This window comes from Motacilla alba, chromosome 20, assembly GCF_015832195.1.
Source record: "Motacilla alba alba isolate MOTALB_02 chromosome 20, Motacilla_alba_V1.0_pri, whole genome shotgun sequence".
In the NCBI taxonomy this organism is placed as follows: domain Eukaryota; kingdom Metazoa; phylum Chordata; class Aves; order Passeriformes; family Motacillidae; genus Motacilla; species Motacilla alba.
Window position 1 is genome coordinate 12,579,657 of NC_052035.1, and position 21,084 is coordinate 12,600,740.

Genomic DNA, 21,084 nt, shown 5'->3' on the forward strand with positions numbered 1-21,084 from the left:
TTTGGGAACCTGTTCCCCCCGTCTCTCCAGCCCCTCGGGGCTTTTTGTTCCGAAGGGCGATTTGGGTTTTTCATTAATATTTTTCAACCCTCGCAGAGTAGCAGTGAGGGCAGTGCCTGACCTAAATATTCACCACTTCTCTGTGTGCTCTTTCCCTCTTGGAAATGAAGTGCACGGAGGTGAGAGAGCAGGAATATTACTGCTGAGAGGAGAGGCGTGAGTTGGGCTCTTTGGCAGTTTTAAGGAAATGGTATTTTCTGTAAAGGGAAGGTTTTCAAGGCATCCCAGAGTGGGAACGTTGTCAGGATTGTACCCTGCTTAGCACCTTGTTCAGTGCCTTGAAATCCAAACCCTGCACAGACTAATGCAAAATGGCCCAAAAGGAAAACTTGGGAAGGAGTCTGGATTTTGCATATATGCCTGGCACTGCGACGGGGCAGGCTGGCGCTCGGTGCGTGCAGGGAGAGCCAGCTGAGCTGTGCCTGTTTCTGCTAGCACAGGATCTGCCCCGTTACCTCCAGCGGGGCTGCAGAGCATCTGTCCCTTGGTATCTTGGATGGCTTTTGTCCAGCGTCGTCTGCCTTCTCCTTCTCCAGCTTCATCCTTGTTTAATTCAGGTGTCTGAGTCCCGGAGAAGGTCTGCAGGCATTTGTGTACCGGGTACTAAAATGTGTTCATTCTGAATTTTAGCATAAACCAAAGCCTTTGTACTGTATGCACTTTTAATCTTGATTTAATCTCATTCGTGTTCAGACAAAACTAAGCTGGATTTGCCTGATTTTATTAACACTACCGGTACTGAATAGACCATTATTCTTCCCTGACTTTAACAGGCCGGGCTAGATGTGCATACCAATAGCAGTGTATAAATAATGAAGATACAGTTCTTTTTTGTGTCAGCCAGTTTCTGAACCTAAACTGTGTCCCACAGAATCCCAAGGATGAGACTTTGTGTCTGAGCAAGGCTCATGGTTGTGATAGAAGTTGTGAATTAAAATGTGTAATGTCTTTTGAAGAAAAAGCTTTTATTCCAGTCTAACTCTTGGCATGAGATTTTGTTGGAACAACTCTGGCTTTTAATTTCACTTCTTGACTTTTTAGAAATAGCGTAGTTTATAATTTTCCCACTCCATTTTTGTCAGCATGGGAAAGGCTTGGTAAGAGGCAGGTGCTGCTTATGGATGGGAGGTGTGAGAGACAGGGAGCAGGGAATGCACGCCGGAGGAGAGCTTGCCTGGATCGGGATGGGAATGCACGCCGGAGGAGAGCTTGCCTGGATCGGGATGGGAATGCACGCCGGAGGAGAGCTTGCCTGGGTCGGGATGGGTGTTGTGGGAGCCTCGTGCCTGATGCTCCCGAGGTCCTTCCCTGACTTGTCCCCTGCCCTCTGTCAGCTCTGGGGTCCTGACGCTCCTGTGCTGAGCTCCTGGGAGCCTTGCAGCGAGCTCCCTCATTGCTGCCCTTCCCTGTTTCGTGTTGGGGTAGGTTTCTTATCAGCAGTGTTATTATTTATTTCCTGCTGATGGCGGGCAGCCTTGGCTCACCTCTGTGCCACAGGAGCGCTCTGGTGGCACTACAGGGGCTGTTACCTGCTCGCCTCCTGCACCTGGCTCCAGTGGAAAGGGCAGAGCTGAGCCTCCCTGAGATAAACTCATTCTACAGCGTTTTTCCTCCTCCAGTCGCTTGATTTTTGTGTATCTTTCTGATACGACTTTGAGGGAACCTCAGAGCAGCTACCACCAGATGCTCCTCAATTTTTTCAGCCAAAATTTTCAGTTACGAGGCAGGAGCGCTTCAGCAAAGCGGCACGGGGGAGGAACACGCAAACTCCTCTGATTTACAACCCTTTAAATAGGTTAACTGTCCAACCCGTGCCCAAACCCCTTTTCCTGGCAGGCTTTATTCCGTATGGCGGCTGCGGCGCTGCGGCGGAGGAAGCAGCTGGTTTCTGTGTGTGGCGCTCCCAGATTAGGATTAGAAAAGGGCTTTTTGGGGGCGGGAGTCTCGCCCGCCGCCGGGCCGCAGTGCCAATATGCCGGGCGGTGCTAAGCAGCCAGACGTCTGCAGCAGTGGGCTCTAATCGCCTCGGCTGGGTGAAGGAGGTCAGGGGTGAGCGGCGTGGCGGAAGAGGCTGTGAATAACTCATGGTTTGGCGCGGGGAGCGGGGCGAGCGCCGTGCCTGCCCCCGGCCCCGCACCTGCCCGCCCGGCCATCCCGCGGGCACCCGGGCATCCATCCCTGCGGGAGCTGTGCGCGGCTCTCGGCAGAGGCTTTGCAGGCACTTTGATCGTGCCAGGAGCGTTATCCGAGGCGTTGGGGATTTTTGGGAGGTGTTGTTGCGTCTCCCAGGATCGAGGCCGATCCCCCCAGCTGCAGTGTCCGGCTGGGCTGGGCGAACCGTGCGAGCGGCTTCCTGTCCAAGCCGAGACTTCTAGGTTTTCACGTTCTTTGGTCGAATAACAAACCAAATGCATACGGCTCAACCAGGGATCATGTCTTCTTTCCACTTTCACACTGCTTTTCTGACAAATGCGTTTCTTTCCCGACACCCTGTCATCGGCAGCTATGGCTTATTCCAGGGGAGAGTGGATATGAACCACGTGCTTCTTTATTCCCCTCCAAAGTTTTCCTCGTGGAGGGAAGCCAGAGCTGCTCCCAGCGTTTCAGCAAGCCCCAAAGTGCTTGCACAGAGGATGTTCAGTTTGTGGCATCTCGGTTTGACCTCAGCCAAACCGAGGAGTTCCCGATGTCTGGCTCTGGTTATGTGTCTGTGACGAGCTCTGCTTTTTGCTGAGCTCAGCATCCCGAGGTGTGATCCTGGAGGAGCAGAGCACAGCTGGCTTTACTTATGGTGGCCCAAGAGCTGTCTGCGTGTGCCCTTGGCCGTCCCAGGGGACCCAGACACTCTGCAGCCCCAGCTCTGTGGGTCCCACCTTTCATACCCAAGCAAAGGCCTGATTCCCTGAGCTTGGAGAGCACAGGGGTCTTTATTAAAATTACAGTTTATTTGTGCCCTCACGTAGTGATTTTGGTCTTAGTGTATTATAATTGATGTCAAATGGGAGAATGAAAAGACACAGAGGGGGAAATGCAGGGGAAATAGTCAAACTTTGTTTTTTTCCTGTGGGTGAACACCTGGGTTGTGCTGTGCTGCACAGCAGGACTGGCACACAGCACCAGAGATGATCCTGTATAATTGGAGGTGATCATTTATAGAGCCAAGTGGAGGCAAGACATGTTCATTCTTCCTTTTCAGTCAGCGTCAGGGTGTTTGCTGCAGTAAGTCCTGTTGGCTTCTGCTGTGGAGGCATCCTCCACCCCCTGAATGTTTGCCTCTGTAGTGTGTTTTCAGATCCTGGTTGTGAGAACACCAGAACTGAAGGGTGTGTGGGGAACAGCAACCAATTCTTTTCCTTAAAGCCAGGAATTCCCAAGGTAGGGTCTGGGATTACCTCTAAATATTTGGGATACTGAATTAGCTGCTGCCACTGCTTCCTTTTTGAATGGAGAGAAGAGCACCCACAAACACATGTTCTTACTTTTATTTGCTGTTGCTCATCAAAAAACCTAATAATTTTATATTTCCCAGTTGAAAGTTGGTGGTTTGATAAATCCAGTTTTAGAATGAATTTGTAAACATAAATTATAAGTGGAGAGACATGAGGAGACCTTTCCAAGGGAAGTACCAAACTACATGGTGTCACTAATAAAGGGTAATTACAATCCAGCTCCTTTCCTGAGTAACTCAGTGTACAGTCGTGTCTGTCGTTGTTGTTTCATTCAGGTAGCAGCAGCTGTCAGAATTTGCTGAGCCTAATTAGTGAAAAAAAAAAGGTAATTTATTTGCAGTGGTGTCTCATGTGAAGACTTCCAACCAGTTTGCTTCCTGGAGGGAGATGCTGTACTGGTGTGTGGTTTGCCTTATCAGATCCCTCCTGTTCTCTGACACACGGTGTGTCTGCTCCTGGCGGGTTTCATCAAAGTGGCAGAGCCAGGCTGGAGAGCTGGTGAGGAGCGAGGTACAAGGGCCACTTCGCTGCAGTTGAGTGGAGGCTCGGTTCACGCCGCGAGCACACTCGCAGACATCCATAAAGCACAGGAATCACTGGTGTCGACAGGCATGTTTCCATGCAGTGTTCTTCCTGTCTGTGTGGCTGGATTGCTGGGTGATTATTTTATGACTGTTTAGGGTGGCAGGAGGTGGGTCACTCGGGCAGGTCCCAGGTGAGGAAGTGCATCCCAGACCCGCTCTGTCCGCGAGCGGCGCGGCCGAGTCCGGAACAGGGAGGAATTCTGTGGCAGCAGGATCTGAACCCTCACTTCCGTCTTCCAGAGCTGATCAGTGGCTGCTGCATTGCTGCTTCCTTGCTGCAGGGAATGCAGTGGTGGTCTGGGAGCTCCTCCAGGAGCGATGGGTGAGTGTGGAGTGCAGGGGAGTGGGGCAAGGGTGATCCTGGCACTGAGCATGGGAGCAGCTCCCTGAGTGCCAGCACCTGGAACCTGGACACAGTGCTGAGAGCTGGAGAGACCCTGCTCACACAGCCCTCTGGGAGCTGGAGAGACCCTGCTCACACAGCCCTCTGGGAGCTGGAGAGACCCTGCACACACAGCCAGCCCTCTGGGAGCTGGAGAGACCCTGCTCACACAGCCCTCTGGGAGCTGGAGAGACCCTGCACACACAGCCCTCTGGGAGCTGGAGAGACCCTGCTCACACAGCCAGCCCTCTGGGAGCTGGAGAGACCCTGCTCACACAGCCAGCCCTCTGGGAGCTGGAGAGACCCTGCTCACACAGCCAGCCGTCTGGGAGCTGGAGAGACCCTGCACACACAGCCAGCCCTCTGGGAGCTGGAGAGACCCTGCTCACACAGCCAGCCCTCTGGGAGCTGGAGAGACCCTGCACACACAGCCAGCCCTCTGGGAGCTGGAGAGACCCTGCTCACACAGCCAGCCGTCTGGGAGCTGGAGAGACCCTGCACACACAGCCAGCCCTCTGGGAGCTGGAGAGACCCTGCACACACACCCCTCTGAGCTGGAGAGACCCTGCACACACAGCCAGCCCTCTGGGAGCTGGAGAGACCCTGCACACACAGCCAGCCCTCTGGGAGCTGGAGAGACCCTGCACACCCAGCCCTCCCTCTGAGCTGGAGAGACCCTGCACACACAGCCCTTCCTCTGAGCTGGAGAGACCCTGCTCACACAGCCCTCTGAGCTGGAGAGACCCTGCTCACACAGCCGTCTGAGCTGGAGAGACCCTGCATGCAGACTCCACCAAGGGCTGACAAGTTCTCAGCATTGAGGAGGTCTCGGGGTGCTCTGTGTGTGTGCACGCAGGCATAAACACGTCCATGAAACTTAATTTAGTAATACAGGAAAGTGGCTCCAATGAACTGGTTAATGAAGAAGTTGGTAACCAGAGAAAGGAGTTGTGGGGTTTGGGCTTTTTATATTTTTTTCAATTTTATTTTTTGTTGTTGTTTTTTTAAAGCAGATACATTTCAGCTGTAAGAATTTATCGTTCAAATCAGGAGATTTGGGGAGCTATTGTGAGTAAAGAGAGCTTTGATGATTTGGCAAGGAATACAGCTTCTAAGGCAGCACTTTGATCTGCATTTTAAATGCTTCTTTGTAATGACAGTTTCACAATTTCTTTTCTCATTTTGAGTCAGTTTTGCAGAGGTATGTTTTGAGAGAAAATAGTAACAGCACACATTATTCTTGTTGGCTTTGGAGCCAGCTAGAACTTGTAGTTCATCCCAGATCTTTTGGCTACCCTGGTAAATTTATGATTGCACCAAAAAGGAAATTAGTAAAGATGTTAAATATTATCAAAGCTTTGCAAATCTTTTGAAATCTCTCCGGTGTGAAAACTAAACTTGCATTAGCATTTCTGCTGCGGTGTGTTGAACAGTGTTTATCCAAGCAGCCACCTAACACTGCAGGTTCCTGATTTAGCTTTTTTTTTTTCCTCCTGAAGGACATGCTACTGTTTAGCACATGCATCCTTTTAGTCTTGCATTGCAGCTGAAATCTTGGCTCTAATGACTCAAGCTTTCTGAAGACAACCCTACTGGGAACCTTTTTCCTTCCCTTCTATCTACAGCACCTCCTCAGATAAACTCTTGTTGGAGGGAGAAGGTTGTTGATGCCTACACGTTCTTATACAAGAGAGCTTGCTGCATTCATTTATGTATTATGGAGAAGGGTAGGAATTGGGAACGTTTATTAAGGTTTTAATTTAAATTTTCCGTAGCATTTTGAATCCAGTCTGGGGAGAGGTTTATACCTCTCACTGGGAATCAGCAGCCTCAAGCATGAGAACAAATAAGCAGGTTTTCCCAAATTGGCTTAGAGCTGTGTGGCATCTCTTCTGGTGCTGGTTTTGGCCTCTCCTGGCTCTGATGAGCTGTACCAGGCTGGCAGCTCTCTGCGTATAGAGCAGGTGTGTAAAACAGGGCACAGATTTCATTTGCAAGGTAAATTCGCCCAGGAAGTTGGGTCTTCAAGTACATGCAAAGGGTACTGGTAGGCCTTAGATAAATAGAGCTGTGTGTACATTTGACTGGCATCCCTCCCAAGCTGTCAGTGACTGTGCTCAGTGGGGCGTTATCCCTGTTTTTGGATCTCTCTGGTACAGGGTGCTGATTTGGAGCATGTTGCCCTGAGACATGTCAGTCACCATCCCACTCAGAGATGTACAACCAGGGCACTGTCTGTGTTCAGGCTCAGGTTGGCATCCGCTCCACACTCGCTTTTAGATTTTTTTTTTTTAACTAAATGCTGCTTTTACACTGTGTACAGCGAGGTAGCTGTGCTAGAGGCCATAATCCATCAGTGTCCCCTTTTCCTCCAGGTAGTCAGACTTGCCATTTCTCCCTGGTGCAGGACTAGGCTAATGCTCCATTTAGAGGAGGGTGTGTTTTTCCCTGTGTGTGGTGCGTGTTAGCGTGTCCCAGACTGTGGTGTTACGTAAAGACACCTTGCACATCTTTGGAAACTCGCCTCACAAGTTGTCAGTGTTGGTGGATGTCCACAGTGCTTTCAAGTGGTTCACACATTTGTGCTTGGTGTATTCAGTCTCGCACATCTCTTTAATAAAATGCCTCAGACTGGGTAATTTTTCACTTGCAGTATGCATTCAGAAGCGTGCAGTTAGCAAGGAAAGTGCTTTTGCACGTGGCAGTTCTCTGGACCATTCCTGAGACCCTGCTGAAGCCTGCAGAGCTGAGGGATTGTGCCTGTGATGGTTTGTGCTCTCCAGCAGGTGCAACAGGATTTCCCACATTTGCAAACTTGGCCCAAGCAACCCAGCAAAGCAGAATTTAGCCTTGGCGAATGAAAACTGATTAACCCCCAGGCTTGGAGCGTACCAAGGATGAAAAAAGTTACTGGCACAAAAATCAAGGCTACTTTTCAAAGAATATGTGCAAGACATGGCTTGGGGATTTTTTTTTCCATCTCTTCATTCTGTCCAATATGTAAAGTAGCTGGTTTGTTACTCTAACCCCCTACAAATGATTGTCAGTAATAATTCTGTAAAACTGTGAATCAACTCTGCATGACTTTGTGCAAATAGACTGAGTAATTTCTTTGTTCTTTTCTTCTTACTTTGTAATTGGAGTCTGTAAAAGCCCAAAGGTTTGGTCTTGTGGAAAGCATGATTCATTTATTGGTGTCTGTGCCGACTAGTTATCTTTCAGTAATTCCAGAGTGCTGCTACAAGCCAAGAGTGATTCATACATGGCTAAGTGCACAAACAAATGGGGTCATGGCCATCTGCAGAAACTTTTCTAATCTATTTATGGTATCGGAGAAAGAAGTGGGTGTATTAAGGATGATGGAATAGGTGTCAATTACATTAGTGACTGTAACTGGTTAAGTAACGCTCACCATTACTCAAAACCACATCTGCTCCTTGCTGAAGATCGCAAGAGCAGGTCCTGTTTGAATGTTAGCACAGGTCTGATAGGAGAGATGGATTGAGTGTCTAGCCTGCCTCCTGAGGAGCTCGCCATCCTCACAGCTCTTCTGCCTTCATTGAGATTCAGACAGGGATCAGGAACTTGCACTGGGGATGTTTGTAGTGGCAAAGTCTGTCTCTGCTCTTGCAGACTTTGGTCATTGTAAGCTTCACACACAGAATTTGGCCGTATACTAACCTTGTGTTGTTGGTCAGGGTGGGGTTTGTCATTGGCAGGAGATCTCACAGTGCTGCTCAGGTGGTCAGTTTTCATTCCAAATGCATCTTCAGTGGTTTAAAATCTTGAGGGAAGATGACCAGCATCTTACAAGTGGCCTTTCTCTACTTCTGTCCCTTTTCACTAATTGTGAGAATTAATTCTCCCTTTGTAACTCCGATAACAGAATATCCCTGGCTGCAGCTGTGTCAGGATTGCTCTGGTCAGGTTTTAGGCTTTTGCTTTTAGGCTCCTGCCCTGCTCAGGGGTGGAGGAGCTGGGCCCAGGGCTGGAACTGGTTGTGAGGAAGAGAGTTTGAGGTCAGCAATAGGAAACAGGAGAGCAAGAAGCACTCCAGATGCCTATGGCTAAGGGTCTCTGGTGGGCTCCCTCTGGACCCCTGGTTGCCAGAGCCTGCCTGCTCATCAGCCTTGCACACTGCAGCTGCTTTTGCACCTGAGATAGCTGCATCCAACAAGGCCCTTGCAGAGCATGGAGTGGTCTCACAGTATGTTAGAACCATCCCGTGTCTGCAGGACGGATGAGTGTTACTGATGATGAGGTTTGGAACTGGCTGTGGCCTCATCTCCCTGAGCTCTGGGAGACCTGGACAGTCACTGCTCAGTTTGATTTCAGAGGACTTGACTAGGACACAGAGCTCATGGACTCCAGTTTCTGCAAACTGAATTTAAGCATCAGCACTGGCCAAAAATATGGGAGAGTTTGGCAATGCATTGTTGTTGTCCTTGCACTGATGTTTTGAGCACTGTGTTCTGCTGCACCCTCGCTGCACGTGCTCCCATGAAGGGAGACAAGGCCTGGCTGACACCCTGAGTTCTCTGTGGAGGGGGAAGTGACCCAGACTTTTGCCCAAAGGACTGATGAGCCTCTCCTGATGTCTGAGCAGCTTTCTTCTCCTGCCCTTGCTTTACTTAAGTCAACAGATTGTGTAAGCCACATGCGAGATTTACCTGCAGGGCAAGTGGGAGAGAAGCAGTGCCATTTGGATGAGTTCCCAAGAGACATCTAACCACTGAGCGTTCAGACTCACAGTTCCGAGCTGAGTCCTACAACAGTCCTGAGTCTGCTCGTCGCCTCTTCCACTCCTCCATCCCTGGCTTTGGCTGCCGAGGTCGAGTCCCAGGGAATTTGCCGGCTGTGGCCGCTGGCTGGCAGCTCCCCTGCGGGCTGAGCCCTGTGCTGAGCAAGCTTGGAAATTCTCCCCCTTAGTGGTTTCTGTTTAATGTTATGATTAATGTCGTTATTTCTTACAAAAACAAAAGATCCCCCCCAAAGCAGAGAGCCTCCCACACCCTCGCGGGCCGTTTCCCACGGTGCTGAGGGGACGTGGGGCTCACCCTCAGAGCTCTGGGCTCTCCTCACGAGGTGAAACCCAAGCTCAGCAGATGAAGTGACCCATGGCTGGGCTTGTCCCTGGTGCCTGTTCCAGCCATGAAACCAGGCTGGACTGCCTTGTGCTCTTCACAGGTATTTGTGCAATGAGACCTCGAGAGTCAGGGGTTGTTGGTGTCCCCTGTGCCAGCTCGGCTGCAAGGGCTCACTGAGGGCAGATGTCTTTCCTGGAGGGGAAAGTCCTGCTCCTTCTGTGTTGTTTTCGTTATTTCCACCATTATTCCACTTTACCAAGGGTGGTGTCTTGGCTTCAGTACCTCAGAGTGGCATATACAGATTAGGCTGTTATCACTGAGCTCTAAAGTACCTCGTCCTGCTAGGTGCTCTCTTTAGGACACTGAAGAAACAACATGATTGATGGGCACTTGCTTCATACAATTCAGGGAAAATTTATCTTAAATTGCAATTATTTCCCACGTAATAAGCAGGAATCTCATTTTTGTTGTTACACTTACATTACTGTAATGGGACTTTGCTTGAATGGGAAGATGTGATTTTGAATTCAGTGTTTCCAACTGCTGAGACGCACTCAAGGTGTGTAACACTTAATGATACTGATCACTGGTGTGTAATGCAATCAGGGTTTATGTTTCTCTAGTGTGACTTATTCATAGCAGTGTATACACGCTGCACCTTCCTCAGGTTTTTCTGGGAATGCAGGTGCTGGCTGTCCTGTCAGCTGATGAGCCAGAGGTGGGCTCAAAAACGAGGAGAGGGGGCAGAGGTCTCTGATGGGGGTCCTGTGTGAGGTGCAGAACAAACTGCAGGGTTACAGACATGTTCTGTGCTGCTGATAGCTTTTAATCCTCATCGTTCTCATGGGTTTTCTTGATAAATACACTTTTCAACCTTCACTGAGTTGCCATCCAGGCCTGAATTGTAAGGAACAATAAACATAATGGACAGACTCAATTTAATAGATTTCGCTACAAGCTTTTTATTAGTGCAGCTTTTTTTAAAAAAAAAAATAAGGAAAAAGAGAGGACTGCATTTATTTACTTGAAGTGCAGAAAGCAGCTCTTTGAAATCCAAGGGAAGAGTGCCCGAGTGGGCTCAGTTCAGCTGGTGGCTGTGAGATGAGGGGAGGATCCATCCTGCTGAGTGCCTGCAGAGCGCTGGCCGGTCTGGAATGGGTTAACAGTGTGTGCAGATGTTCAGGAATTCCTCTTTTGACTTGACCGTGGGGTTTTGCTGCTCTTCAGAGCACAAGTGCACTCCAGTCGCAGCAGGTTCGTGGGTTTGGAGATGCCTTTCATCTCTCCTGTTCTTGCTGCATGCCCGGGAAGGGATCACGCCGTATCTTGCTGCCATGTGTCTTCCTTGCTTGTGTTTCTAGAGATTTGCAGACCCACATAAAGCATCCATTAAATTAAGCAAAATGGCCTTTAGAAAGCTACGTTTCAAGTGGAAGAAATGCTTTATGTAACGTAGGGGTATGCGAGGGGACCTAAATACAAGCTTAAATTGGCTGTTACGAAAATAGGTATAATTGGGTTTTTGCACAGTGATTTTACAGCTTCTGAGTTTAATGTCCTGATGAAATCCTGCATCCAGTCCACGTGCAGCCCAGGAGGTGGGGGTTGAGCAGCCTGAGTAATGGGGCTTGTTCTAGGAACAGCCTTGCCCTCGATTGCAAAACTGGACATACCTGTCGTTTGCCGAGGCTCTGCTGTGTCTGAGAGGTGTCTGGAGTGAGGTGGTTCCTCTCACCTGTGTTTGTCCTTCGGCCTCTCCCCTCAGCTGCCCCGTGGCAGGGCAAGGGGCATCTCCACCGTGGTTGTAACTGCTTGCAGGTGAAAAATGCAGCTGTACCCTCCTAACTGGGTACGTGCCAAGAGCTGCAGCTTTGTTTTCCAGCCAGATCAATGCAGTTCGTTGAAGTCGTTGGGTAATTTAGTAGCTGGAGGCACTTCTGTGGGCTTGGCGTGGGAGCGACTGCTTCGCTTCCCCCCTCAGGAAGGCTGGGAAGGGTTTCCCTCTGAACCCAGGCTCCCCCAGCTGCATCCGGGCACAGGTGATGCTGTGGGGTCGTGGTCCAGCCATTCTGGGATCAGGAGCCTGAGGAAGTGGAGGATATCACATTTTGACCTTGCATCCTCATATGAATCCCGATGGTTTTTCCTGTTTTAATATTTAAAGCCTTTGCATTCTTCTGTCTGGGGAGACAGAGTATTGGCTCTCCTGGGTAAAGACTGACACATCCTCTTTTGGGAAGCTCCTTCCAAAGCAGGTTTTCTTCCTAGAAATCAAGGTGCCTTCAAATCCTGTTGTCAGGAATTGGAAAATTTAATTTTTTTTATTTGGTCTATCTTCAGCCGGTTAGGCCTGAGAGCTCGTTTCCTTTCTGGCTTACTGAGGTCTTGCAAGGATGAAAAAAATCTGTTGTTTTCCTTGGAGTCTCTTAGCCAAGGCATGGAGAAAAGCCTGGTACTGCGAGACAGGGCGGAAAAAGCTGAGATAGTATTTGCTTCTTTGAAACTATCCCTTTTTAATTGTCTAAACAGCATTTCAAAGAAAAAAATCTCTGCTCTTCTCTATGTTCTTCCAGCATTATAATTCTATATAATCACTTTTCTTTCTCTAAAAGAATAGAGCGTGATTTTTTTTTTTTGCAGAAGGGAGAAGGGATAAATTCCAGATGTTGCTGGGATACACTTTTTGCCTCTGTTTAATGTCTAGTGGCTTTCAGTAAATATGCTGCAAGAGGTGGGGCTGGCATTTTTATTCCAGGACAAATCATCTACAACAAATCCCATCTGCTGATGGGGGGAGAGTGTCTCTTGGGTGTGACCTGGTGGAGTCAGAGCTGATTCTGCCAGAGACTGATGCTGGCCCAGGTGCCCCTTTGGGGTCTTTGCCCTTGGTCACTCGTGGTCTTCATGCTGCCCTTCCCACGCCACTGCTGAGCTCCTGCTCCATGAGCTCAGGGGTCTGGTCCCGAGCATGGGAATGGGCACTTCTGCTCTGAACTGGCACAGGGCATTTCTGGGAGCAGCTCTGCTCTGCAGGCAGCCCTGGCTGGGTGAGGGCTGTCACGTCCTCTGTGCTGTCCCACGTGGGATGGTTGGTTTAGCAGGACTCTCCTGGCAAGCCAGGCTTTTTGCTGCTGGTGTTACAGCCCAGCAAAGAACATCCCTGCGCCCTGCACCAGTGTGGGGCTGGATCCAGAAGCTGGGCTCTGCAGATGGCAGCTCTTTTCCCTCCTTTCCTGCCTTTTCAGTGCATGCCGTGCTCGTGCTCTGCAGCCTTGCAGGCTGAAGCAGCAGTGATTTTCCAGCCTGTGTTGCACAGAGGCATTGTGGGACCAACACGGCAGCTCCGTTCCCTGTTTCATGTTTTCACCTGTTTAGGCAAAGCGCATCCCTGCTTTGTTGGCAGCCTGTTGGGTTGCACAAACAGTGTAAGACAAAACCACGAGCAGGTGTTGGTCCAGCCAGGGTAATTACTGGTTCCATGCTGCTGCTGGTAGGCAGAGAGCCTGAGCCACCCTTCCCATGGAGCTGTCTGGCAGCGCTGCGGCTGCAGAAGGGCTCCAGGCACGGCTCAGCCACTCCCTGGATCTCTTCCCTGCTGCCGATTGCATAAAAAAAGTTTATGCATATAAGGAGGGAGGGAGGAGAGCTGAGGGTGGCTCTGGTCAGGTTTAAAGCACCGACTTTATGTGCCAGTTCTCATTTGCATTTAAAAAGTTGGCAAATGCGTGGCTGAATCTAAAGGGCAGATGTGAGGATGGGAGAGACAGGCGTGCTAAGAGAGAGAGGGGGGAGAAGCAACATCCCAAAATCTTGCCTGACTTCAGAGGGTTCAGGCTGGCTTCTCCCACACATCCCAGACCATGGCCAAACGTCTTAGATGAGACACGATGGGGAGCACATGCCCACACGTGCACAGAGTGTCACGCTGCATCACCTGGGCTGTGGAACGGAGGGGAGAGGCATTGCTTTCTACCCTTTTGGAAATGTAGCCAGAGAAAAGCTGATCCTGATCCAGCCAGCTGCATGCACAGGGTCTCTTTTTCTCAACCTTTAAATTTCCTTTGGACTCCCACCCTTTTGGGTCTCCCAAGCCATTTTGGCATCCACTTTTTCTCAGACTCTACATTTTACTTTTGGGACTCCCACCCTTTTTGGCCTCCAGTCTTCTTTTGGCCTTTCACTCCTTTCCAGCCTCCCACCCCTTTCCAGGCTTTGTGCAGTGAGCTGGCTGAGCAGGAGCAGGAGGAGGTCCAAGCTTGTTGCCACACGTTGCTGTTTGGCTCGGCAGAATTCCTTTCTCTCCTTTCCTGTCGCGCTCGCTGTCGGTGCCCGTTCCAGCGGGCTGGTGGTGGTGCTGCACATGGACCTGGAGGCTCAAGGCTGCCCATGTGCATTCAGGTGACACCTCATGTGTGCAGGCCCGCTTTGGAACACCTGCATGTGAAGCATCTAAATCAGCCTGGCTTCCCATCAGTGAGCCCAGCCTGCGACCTGTCGTTATTTAGCCGCTGCAGTAATTTACAGCAACTCTCTGGTCCTTAATCTTTTGCTGGGATTAAAAAGCTGGTTTTCTCTGTCCACCCAGGTGCATGGAAAGTAACTTTTTAAAGCTTTATTTGGGAGCAGTGATGTGCTGATATATCCCTTGAGCCTGCCAGCCTGCTGTGTGGCTGCAGAGGCAGGCGCAGTGTGAGAGCAGGCCGTGTGTCTGCGGCCGTCTGACAGCGACTGCCTCCCTTGCTCTGGGGTTAAAGGCCACTTTTATAGGCCAGTAGGACTCCTTACGGTCAGACTGTACTAATTAGTACCAATTAACCATTATCAGTGACAGACAGTTCTTACAGGCTTCATAAAAGAATCCTGTATGTGTTTCTCTGGCGAACCTCCTGCGGGATGCAGAGCTCCCACCCAGCCCAGAATGTCTCAGCTTGCCAGGCGCTGGGGAGGATCCCTGTCCTGTAATCCCTTCTGTGTTCCAGGCAGTCACACAGGGATGGCTGACAGAAAAGTCATGAGTTGTTTTTTGTTGCAAACTTTTTGCTGCTTTGTTCTCCTCTCTTGAAAATACATCTGCTGGGCATTGCTCCTGGGGTGTTGGGCAAGATTTTGCTGTGGCTCTTCCTCTTCAGCGCTGCACAGCCACTGCCCCCGCTGTGGGCAGGGGGTGTCAGCAGTGCCTGAGCTTTCACCAGGCTCAGCAGCATGAGGGGCTCAGCTCTGTGTGTTTGCAGAAGAGACAGAATGTGATAAACAGTCCAGCAATGCCTTGAAATGCAGAGCGCTGCCCTGGGCCATGGACAGGCAGTCTGGCACTGTTGGATGTGGCAGGGAGGTCTCTGGGGTGAGCTGAGTGATCCCAGAAACTTCACAAACCCCTGTGAAGCTTTGGCATTGCCAGCAGGCGAGATCAGGAGAGCGCTCCTGGGGGAAGCAGGGGAGAGAGGAACGGGACCTTGTGTGGCAGTGTCTGGTGTGGGGGAAGCACGTGGGGTCATTGTCCAGGAGTGGTGGCACCTCTGCTAGTGCTGGCCCTGTGGAGATGGTGGGAGTTCTGCTGGCCAGGGGAGCTGTGCCAGGATGAGTCCCCAGGAGGGGAGCTGGGGTGTGTGTGCAGCCGCTCGGAGGTGGCTCCCATCACTGACGGATCCTTTCTGTTTTTCTTTCAAATGTCTCCAGGCACTGAATGTTTAGGTCGCACCTTTCCAGGTAAACTGGGTAAGTGAAGTATTTCAAGAGTTGCCAAGATCTAATTACGAAGGCTGATTGCATGATTGCAGCTGCTGTACCGTAAACACCCCGGTTACTGCTCCACGCAACGGGTGGGACATTGCCTGGCCCCGAGAGCAGCAGGTACCTGCTCCTCTGGTGCAGAGGGGGATGCAGTGGTGTCTTCAGAGGCTGACTGTGCAAACCTGCTGTTCTTTGTCTGTCCATATCTGGCTGCACTTTGGTAATCCTGGATGGGATTTTTTTTTCCTGCTGTTTAATGTAGAAACGTGTTCAAAAGCTGAGTGTCATTTTAAGCACCAGTACTCTTTCATTTGCTGCTACTCTGGCAAACTGATGAGCAGTGTTACACTGAGGAAAGAGACTTTCACTCTATTTTATGAAAGTGGTTGACATCCTGCACCTTTTTAAGTCATGAGGAGTGGGACTTCTGCTGAGTGTGGCATGGGATGCTCATGTTCAGCACAGACAAAACTGGGCATTAGCACTGTTAAACCAGGCTCCTGGATTTGAGCTGAACCTGTTTGCAAAAGAGCCTTTAAGAAGATACTGCTATAATGTTTAAGGGTCTGTCTCTCAGTTTTGAATCGAGTTTATGACAGTACCTCAAAACTAAGGTGTCTTTGCTCAGTGTGGTGTCCCAAGCCTTCTGGGGAAGAACCAGCTAAATAAATTGTTAACAAGTGGTGAATGAATGATTTTAATAAATGGCAAATCAATTGCTATAGAGCCTGGAAAGTCAATAGAGCTTATGACCTTGGCTTATAACCACACTCGGATCCTTAACATGCCTGTAATGCCTACAAATCATTCATTAGGCTTCTATCAAGCATCAATTAGTAAAAGTCATAATCTAAAATAAGAGGGAAAAAAAATATTTCAGTTCCTTTATTTCGAGCCTGGTGGCACAATTTGGTTGCACAGCAGGATAGCCCTTGCTTATGCAAAAAAGCTGTGAGACACCACCGGTCCCCCAGCAGCGATAGTGGTGCAGACATCTAACAGGCAGGGGAACTGCTGGAGCCTGAGGCTGGGATCAGCCCCGGAGCTGGGACACTCACACCAGCCCGCAGGGAAGCTGTCCTGCAGCAGTCAATGGTTGATTTACATTTATTTTATATTAATGCCTGAAGATCTCAGCAGATCAGGCGGGCAGGGGTGGCCGCGGTGTCCCAGTGCTCTGAGCGGCTGCTCGGGGCGTTTTCGCTCCAGCAGAAGGTGTTTGGCTGTTGCTCCACGGTTGTAAAACTCACACCCGTTTTCTTGTGCTGTCATTTGGGAAAGCGTGTGAGCGGGGATGTGCTCGAGCTGTGCTGCTCTTCCTGCTTTCCCTGGTCTTCCCATTTTGTGTGTGTGTGTTTGTGCCTCGGGGAGGGAGGCAGAGATGCAAGTGAAAACATGCGGTTTTCTTGGAATATAAATAACAGAAAATTAAGTATAATTTTTGTTTGTTGTAGAGTCATTCCCTGCAGTCTCCAGTTGTTTGCTCCTTTGCTGCACTCCTGTACTCTTTGGGCTTTTTTCATCTTACCAGATGGATGCTGTTTGGAGCGTGCTGCAGGACACTTTAGTGATCTTGCTGCGGGGTTAATTGTGCGCCCAGCGAAGAGCTGTGCTTGCAGACATCAGTGCATGCCCAGGCTTCTGAAAGCCCGGCCTGCCAGACGGGGCTGCCTCTATCAGACGGCTTTTGCCTCGCCTTTGTTGTCTGGGTCCTTGTCTGCAGCTCCAGCCTGGGCCGGCATTCCCAGACATCGCCACCTCCACCACCCGCGTCCTCCCGGAGCGTCCTGGTGCTGCCTGCAGAGCCAGAACCCCAGGGGAGATGCCCCTGCCCATCCCAGAGAGATGCCCCTGCCCATGCCTGTGCCACCTGGGATAAAGCCCTGCCCGTGGTGGGTCGGAACACCAAACCTGGGCAGGGAGCAGTGCTACCTCCCTCAAGCAAGATTTGGTTTTCACTGAGCTTTTTTTCCTTGGTTTTTAAGGTGTTCCACCATCTCCTTGGTAACTCCTGGGTGTCTGTGGTGTGGATGTCAGGCTCTTGGATTCCTGTAAATGACTTGTGGGTTCCTCTTGTGCCTGCTAAGAGGGAAGTTTGGCTGACTGCAGCCTCTGCCCAGATCTGTGCACTGGGGCATGGTCAGGCACCACTGTGTCCCCTCCATGGGTAGTAAAAGAAGAGGTGCTGCAGTTTCTGGTAGATTTTGTGTTAGCTCTCCTGCTTCTCACAGAGCTTGGCTTGGAAATGGGTACAGAGGGGGAAGGAGAGAATGCCCTCAACAAATGGCTATTCATCTTAGTTAGGAGGAGATGCATTCCTTGAACTCTGTAAAATCAAAGGGCAGGGTGGAGGGTTTACACCAAGCAAAATTCACATAGCTGAACATGTAAGTACATGAAAATGTGTGATTTCTTAAAAGTTTGGGTGAATTCTGGGAGAAGCTGGGTCATGCTCTGCATTCACTGCAATGTGAAAATGCCAGTGTGCACCATTCTTTATTTTATTGTTGTGGGTTTGGGCATTTTGTTATATTAGTCTTAAATGCTTTTTGTTTCCATAGCTGCGCACTGCTGATCAAAATCCCAGTGTGGGATCTCTGTCTCCCTGTGCATGTGCACCAAAAATAAATCCCAGGCAGTTGTCAGGAGATTATCTGCTGCCATGGCAGGTGCCAGTCTGTGAGGAAGGTCTGGCTGGACCCTGATGAGGCTGCAGGTCTGTGGCATCTTGCCGTGTTGTCCATCCACTGTCCTGCCACAGCTCCTGGCTCTCTTGGTGCCTCAGTGGTCCCAGGGACCTGGAGCACCTGGGGCAGGAGTTGCCACAGGACTGGTGATGTTTTGGAGATGGGGTAGCAAGCAACAGAGGCAGGGGGAGAAGAAAGTCCTAGTGCCTCACCTTTTTGTTGTGTAAGGTATGCATGTGGTGAGGTGTGCTGGTGAAGGATTGGCATCTGGCTACCAGGATACTGAAACTTCTCTCGTGCTCTGAATTCACTGTATTCACCATCAGCTGTTTGTAAATCACCTCTCATCAGAAGGAGGTGGGGATTTAATAGCTGTTTAAACGATCTCGGTTGCTGGGTCTGGTTTTGCTTGGTCTCAGGCTGTAACTCCAGACTCCAGCCTGGAGCTGGCAGAAGGAGGGGGGATCCCTGCAGCTGCCTGAGGTGGCTGCTGGCTGTGCCCAGGGCTGCAGGTTCCACGTGGAGCGGTGCCACTGGGCCAGTGAGTGTCACTGATGCCCAGGGTGCCACCACGGGTCACACTGCTTTTACATCTGTACAGCTGGGCTGGAGCACATCTTCCAGGAATTTACCTTTCCTCCAGGAATAGTGAAATAAAAGGGTTTTGTTTTGCCCAGAGTTCTGATCTGTGGGTTCCCAGGTTTGCCTGCGGCCCCACTCTGTGCTGGCTGTGCTGGGGGCAGCTGCTGCTCCTGCTGCCTGTGCTGGCATGGCCAGAGTGTGGGATCGCCCCAAAACCTTATCCTGAGGGCACATGGGGGTGGTTGGCCAGGAGTGCTTCTCCTCACTGCTCTGCCAGGGGTGTCCTTAACACCCCCCCCCCAATGCTCTTTCTCCTTTAATGCATCTTCTTAAGTACTGGGTAATAGTGTTTTCTTTCTGGCAGAGACAAACTGGGGCTTTTAATAGGTCTTTTATTTTGTCTTCGTGCAGTTCCCTGGCAGTAACCTGCCATTAGCTCCAGCATTTATTTAGGGTATTTATATTTTTATGTGTGGTGACCTCAACACTGGGAAGCCAAGGGGTTTGATCAGGGTCACCCGAGAAATACGTGTTAAAGCTGGGACTTCAGCTTTTTCTGAATGTTGAGCTGACCTCTAGGCTTGGCAGAGAGGGAACATCTTGCTTTATCCCCTTTTAACTGAGCCAGACAGGCAAAGCAGAAAATAAAGGCTCTGTGGAAGGAAGCATATATTTCTTTTTCTCTTTCCTGCTGGTAATCCATGCGGGGCTGGAATCGCAGGATCTCCGTGTTTGGAGCGCGAGGATGCGAAATACACGGAGGCAAAGGGAAACCCGGGGCTGGAAATCCATGGGCTCCTTCACCTCCCCGGGTGCCAGCAGCGCTGGGAGGTGGAAGCTGCCCTGCAAGCCCTGCAGAACGTGTGCTGGGGAGGAAGGCTGGGCTGTGCCCCCTCCCCCGGCTGCAGCTGGGGCTGCCTCGCTGCTCCTGCCCCGCAGCGCCTCTGTGCCCGCCTTGTCTGAGCAGCCCCAGTGTGCCGGAGCACAATGCTCCCTTCACTCCCCGTCAGACTGGAGGTCTAGACGCTCTCCCTGCCTTTTGTTGTCAGGGTCACAGGTTAGGGAGCGTTCCCAGCTCCTTTTCCCTCCGCTGCTCAGGGATGGCTGCCCGCACGGAGCGCTGCGCCGGGGCACCCCTCCGGAGGGAGTCACCCCGCTACCCAAACACGCTCAGACTTAAAATTATTGTGGCAGCTCCCAGAGAGAAATGTGCTTTTGAAAAGGCAGTCGGGATCACCCCCACTCCAGTTCTTGCCGGCACAGATGCTCAGCTGACACCAGCTAAATAGAAACCTTTTAGCTCTTGCCAGTAAGTCTGGAGCAAACTGCCAAAAAGCGTCGAGGACCAAGACACAAAACGAAGTCAGGCCTGAGCAAAGTACTTGCAAAGGAAGGATGGAACTGATGTGTTCTGTCTCTTGATCTTTAGCACATGAGGTGCTTCAGTCGCAGGGTTGGTGTTTTTTTTTTCCTAAATACAATGGTGTCATTTTAAAGGTTTTCAGATACAAAGTCAGTCCCCTAGCGACAAAGGGAAGGTTTCTCTCAGTGCGGGCTTTTTTTAACATGAAGCATTAGTGAAATTTTCCTTCCCCCTTAAAGACAAGTTTGGCTGAAGGTGACATTTTTAGTGGCTTTTAGACATATTTAGAGATGGAACTGGAAGCTGTGATGTTGCCCCTGCCCCAGCCCACCCTTGTCAGCCTTGCCCTGGCCAGGAGGTGCCTCTGGGCTGCAGCCCCTTGTCTGGAGAAGGGAGCTGCAGAGGAGGAAATGGCTTGATAAAGAAGTTAGGAACAACTTTTTTCTTCTTCCTGGCAAGAAGACATAACAAAAAATTGGCAGGTTCATGCTTTTTAATATTGAATTAAAATCTATTAAATAGTCGCGGAGAGCCAAAACCTGAAATTGCTGTTAGGCACTGCTGTTGGTGAAGTGAAATGCTTCTGGATCTGGCTCACTTCTGCATTTTGTGTGTGTGTGTGTGTGTGTTTGTATCATGTGTGAAGAATGAGTCTATGAAGCTCAGATAGAGGTTTTAAATAGAAATAATTCTGGCAGCTCTTTCTCCCTGAATCCAGGGCTATTATGTGTCTGGCTCTTGCCAACATGAATTGCAGAGGAAGTTCATGTGAACTCCCTGGCTGATTTGACAGCTGCACAGCCATGGTGGGTTCAAAGCCCAGGCACTGCTGAGCAGAAGTGATGATATTTTTTTTGGTGTTTTTTCTCTTCAGAGGGTGAGGATGGACCAAGGGAGCCTGTTTCCCAGCCCAGTCTTGGCACAGCAGGGACAGGCACGTTGAGCAGTGGTGGTCCAACTTCTTCCCCTTATCTGTGGTCCAGATGCTTCCACTCTCAGGGGAATGTCACTGATTTGTGCTGCCTGGGGGACATGAGGGGGACACAGACCATCCCCCTGGCACTGGTGGAGACCACAGAGCCCCCAAACCTGCCCCTGTGGGAATCCTCAAGCACCTGTGTGCAGTGGGAGCAGTTTGGGGTTAATTCCTCTGCAAAGCT

At 50.4% G+C, this 21,084-nt stretch overlaps 1 protein-coding gene across 1 annotated transcript in view; it reads left to right on the plus strand.

Annotated features, from left to right (window-relative positions):
- The window catches only part of PMEPA1 (prostate transmembrane protein, androgen induced 1), a 45,390-nt gene that overhangs the window by 1,047 nt on the left and 23,259 nt on the right, over positions 1-21,084 (plus strand). The window contains 1 exon segment of the mRNA XM_038158856.1: positions 15,239-15,277. Coding sequence (XP_038014784.1) covers positions 15,239-15,277 — 39 coding nt within the window.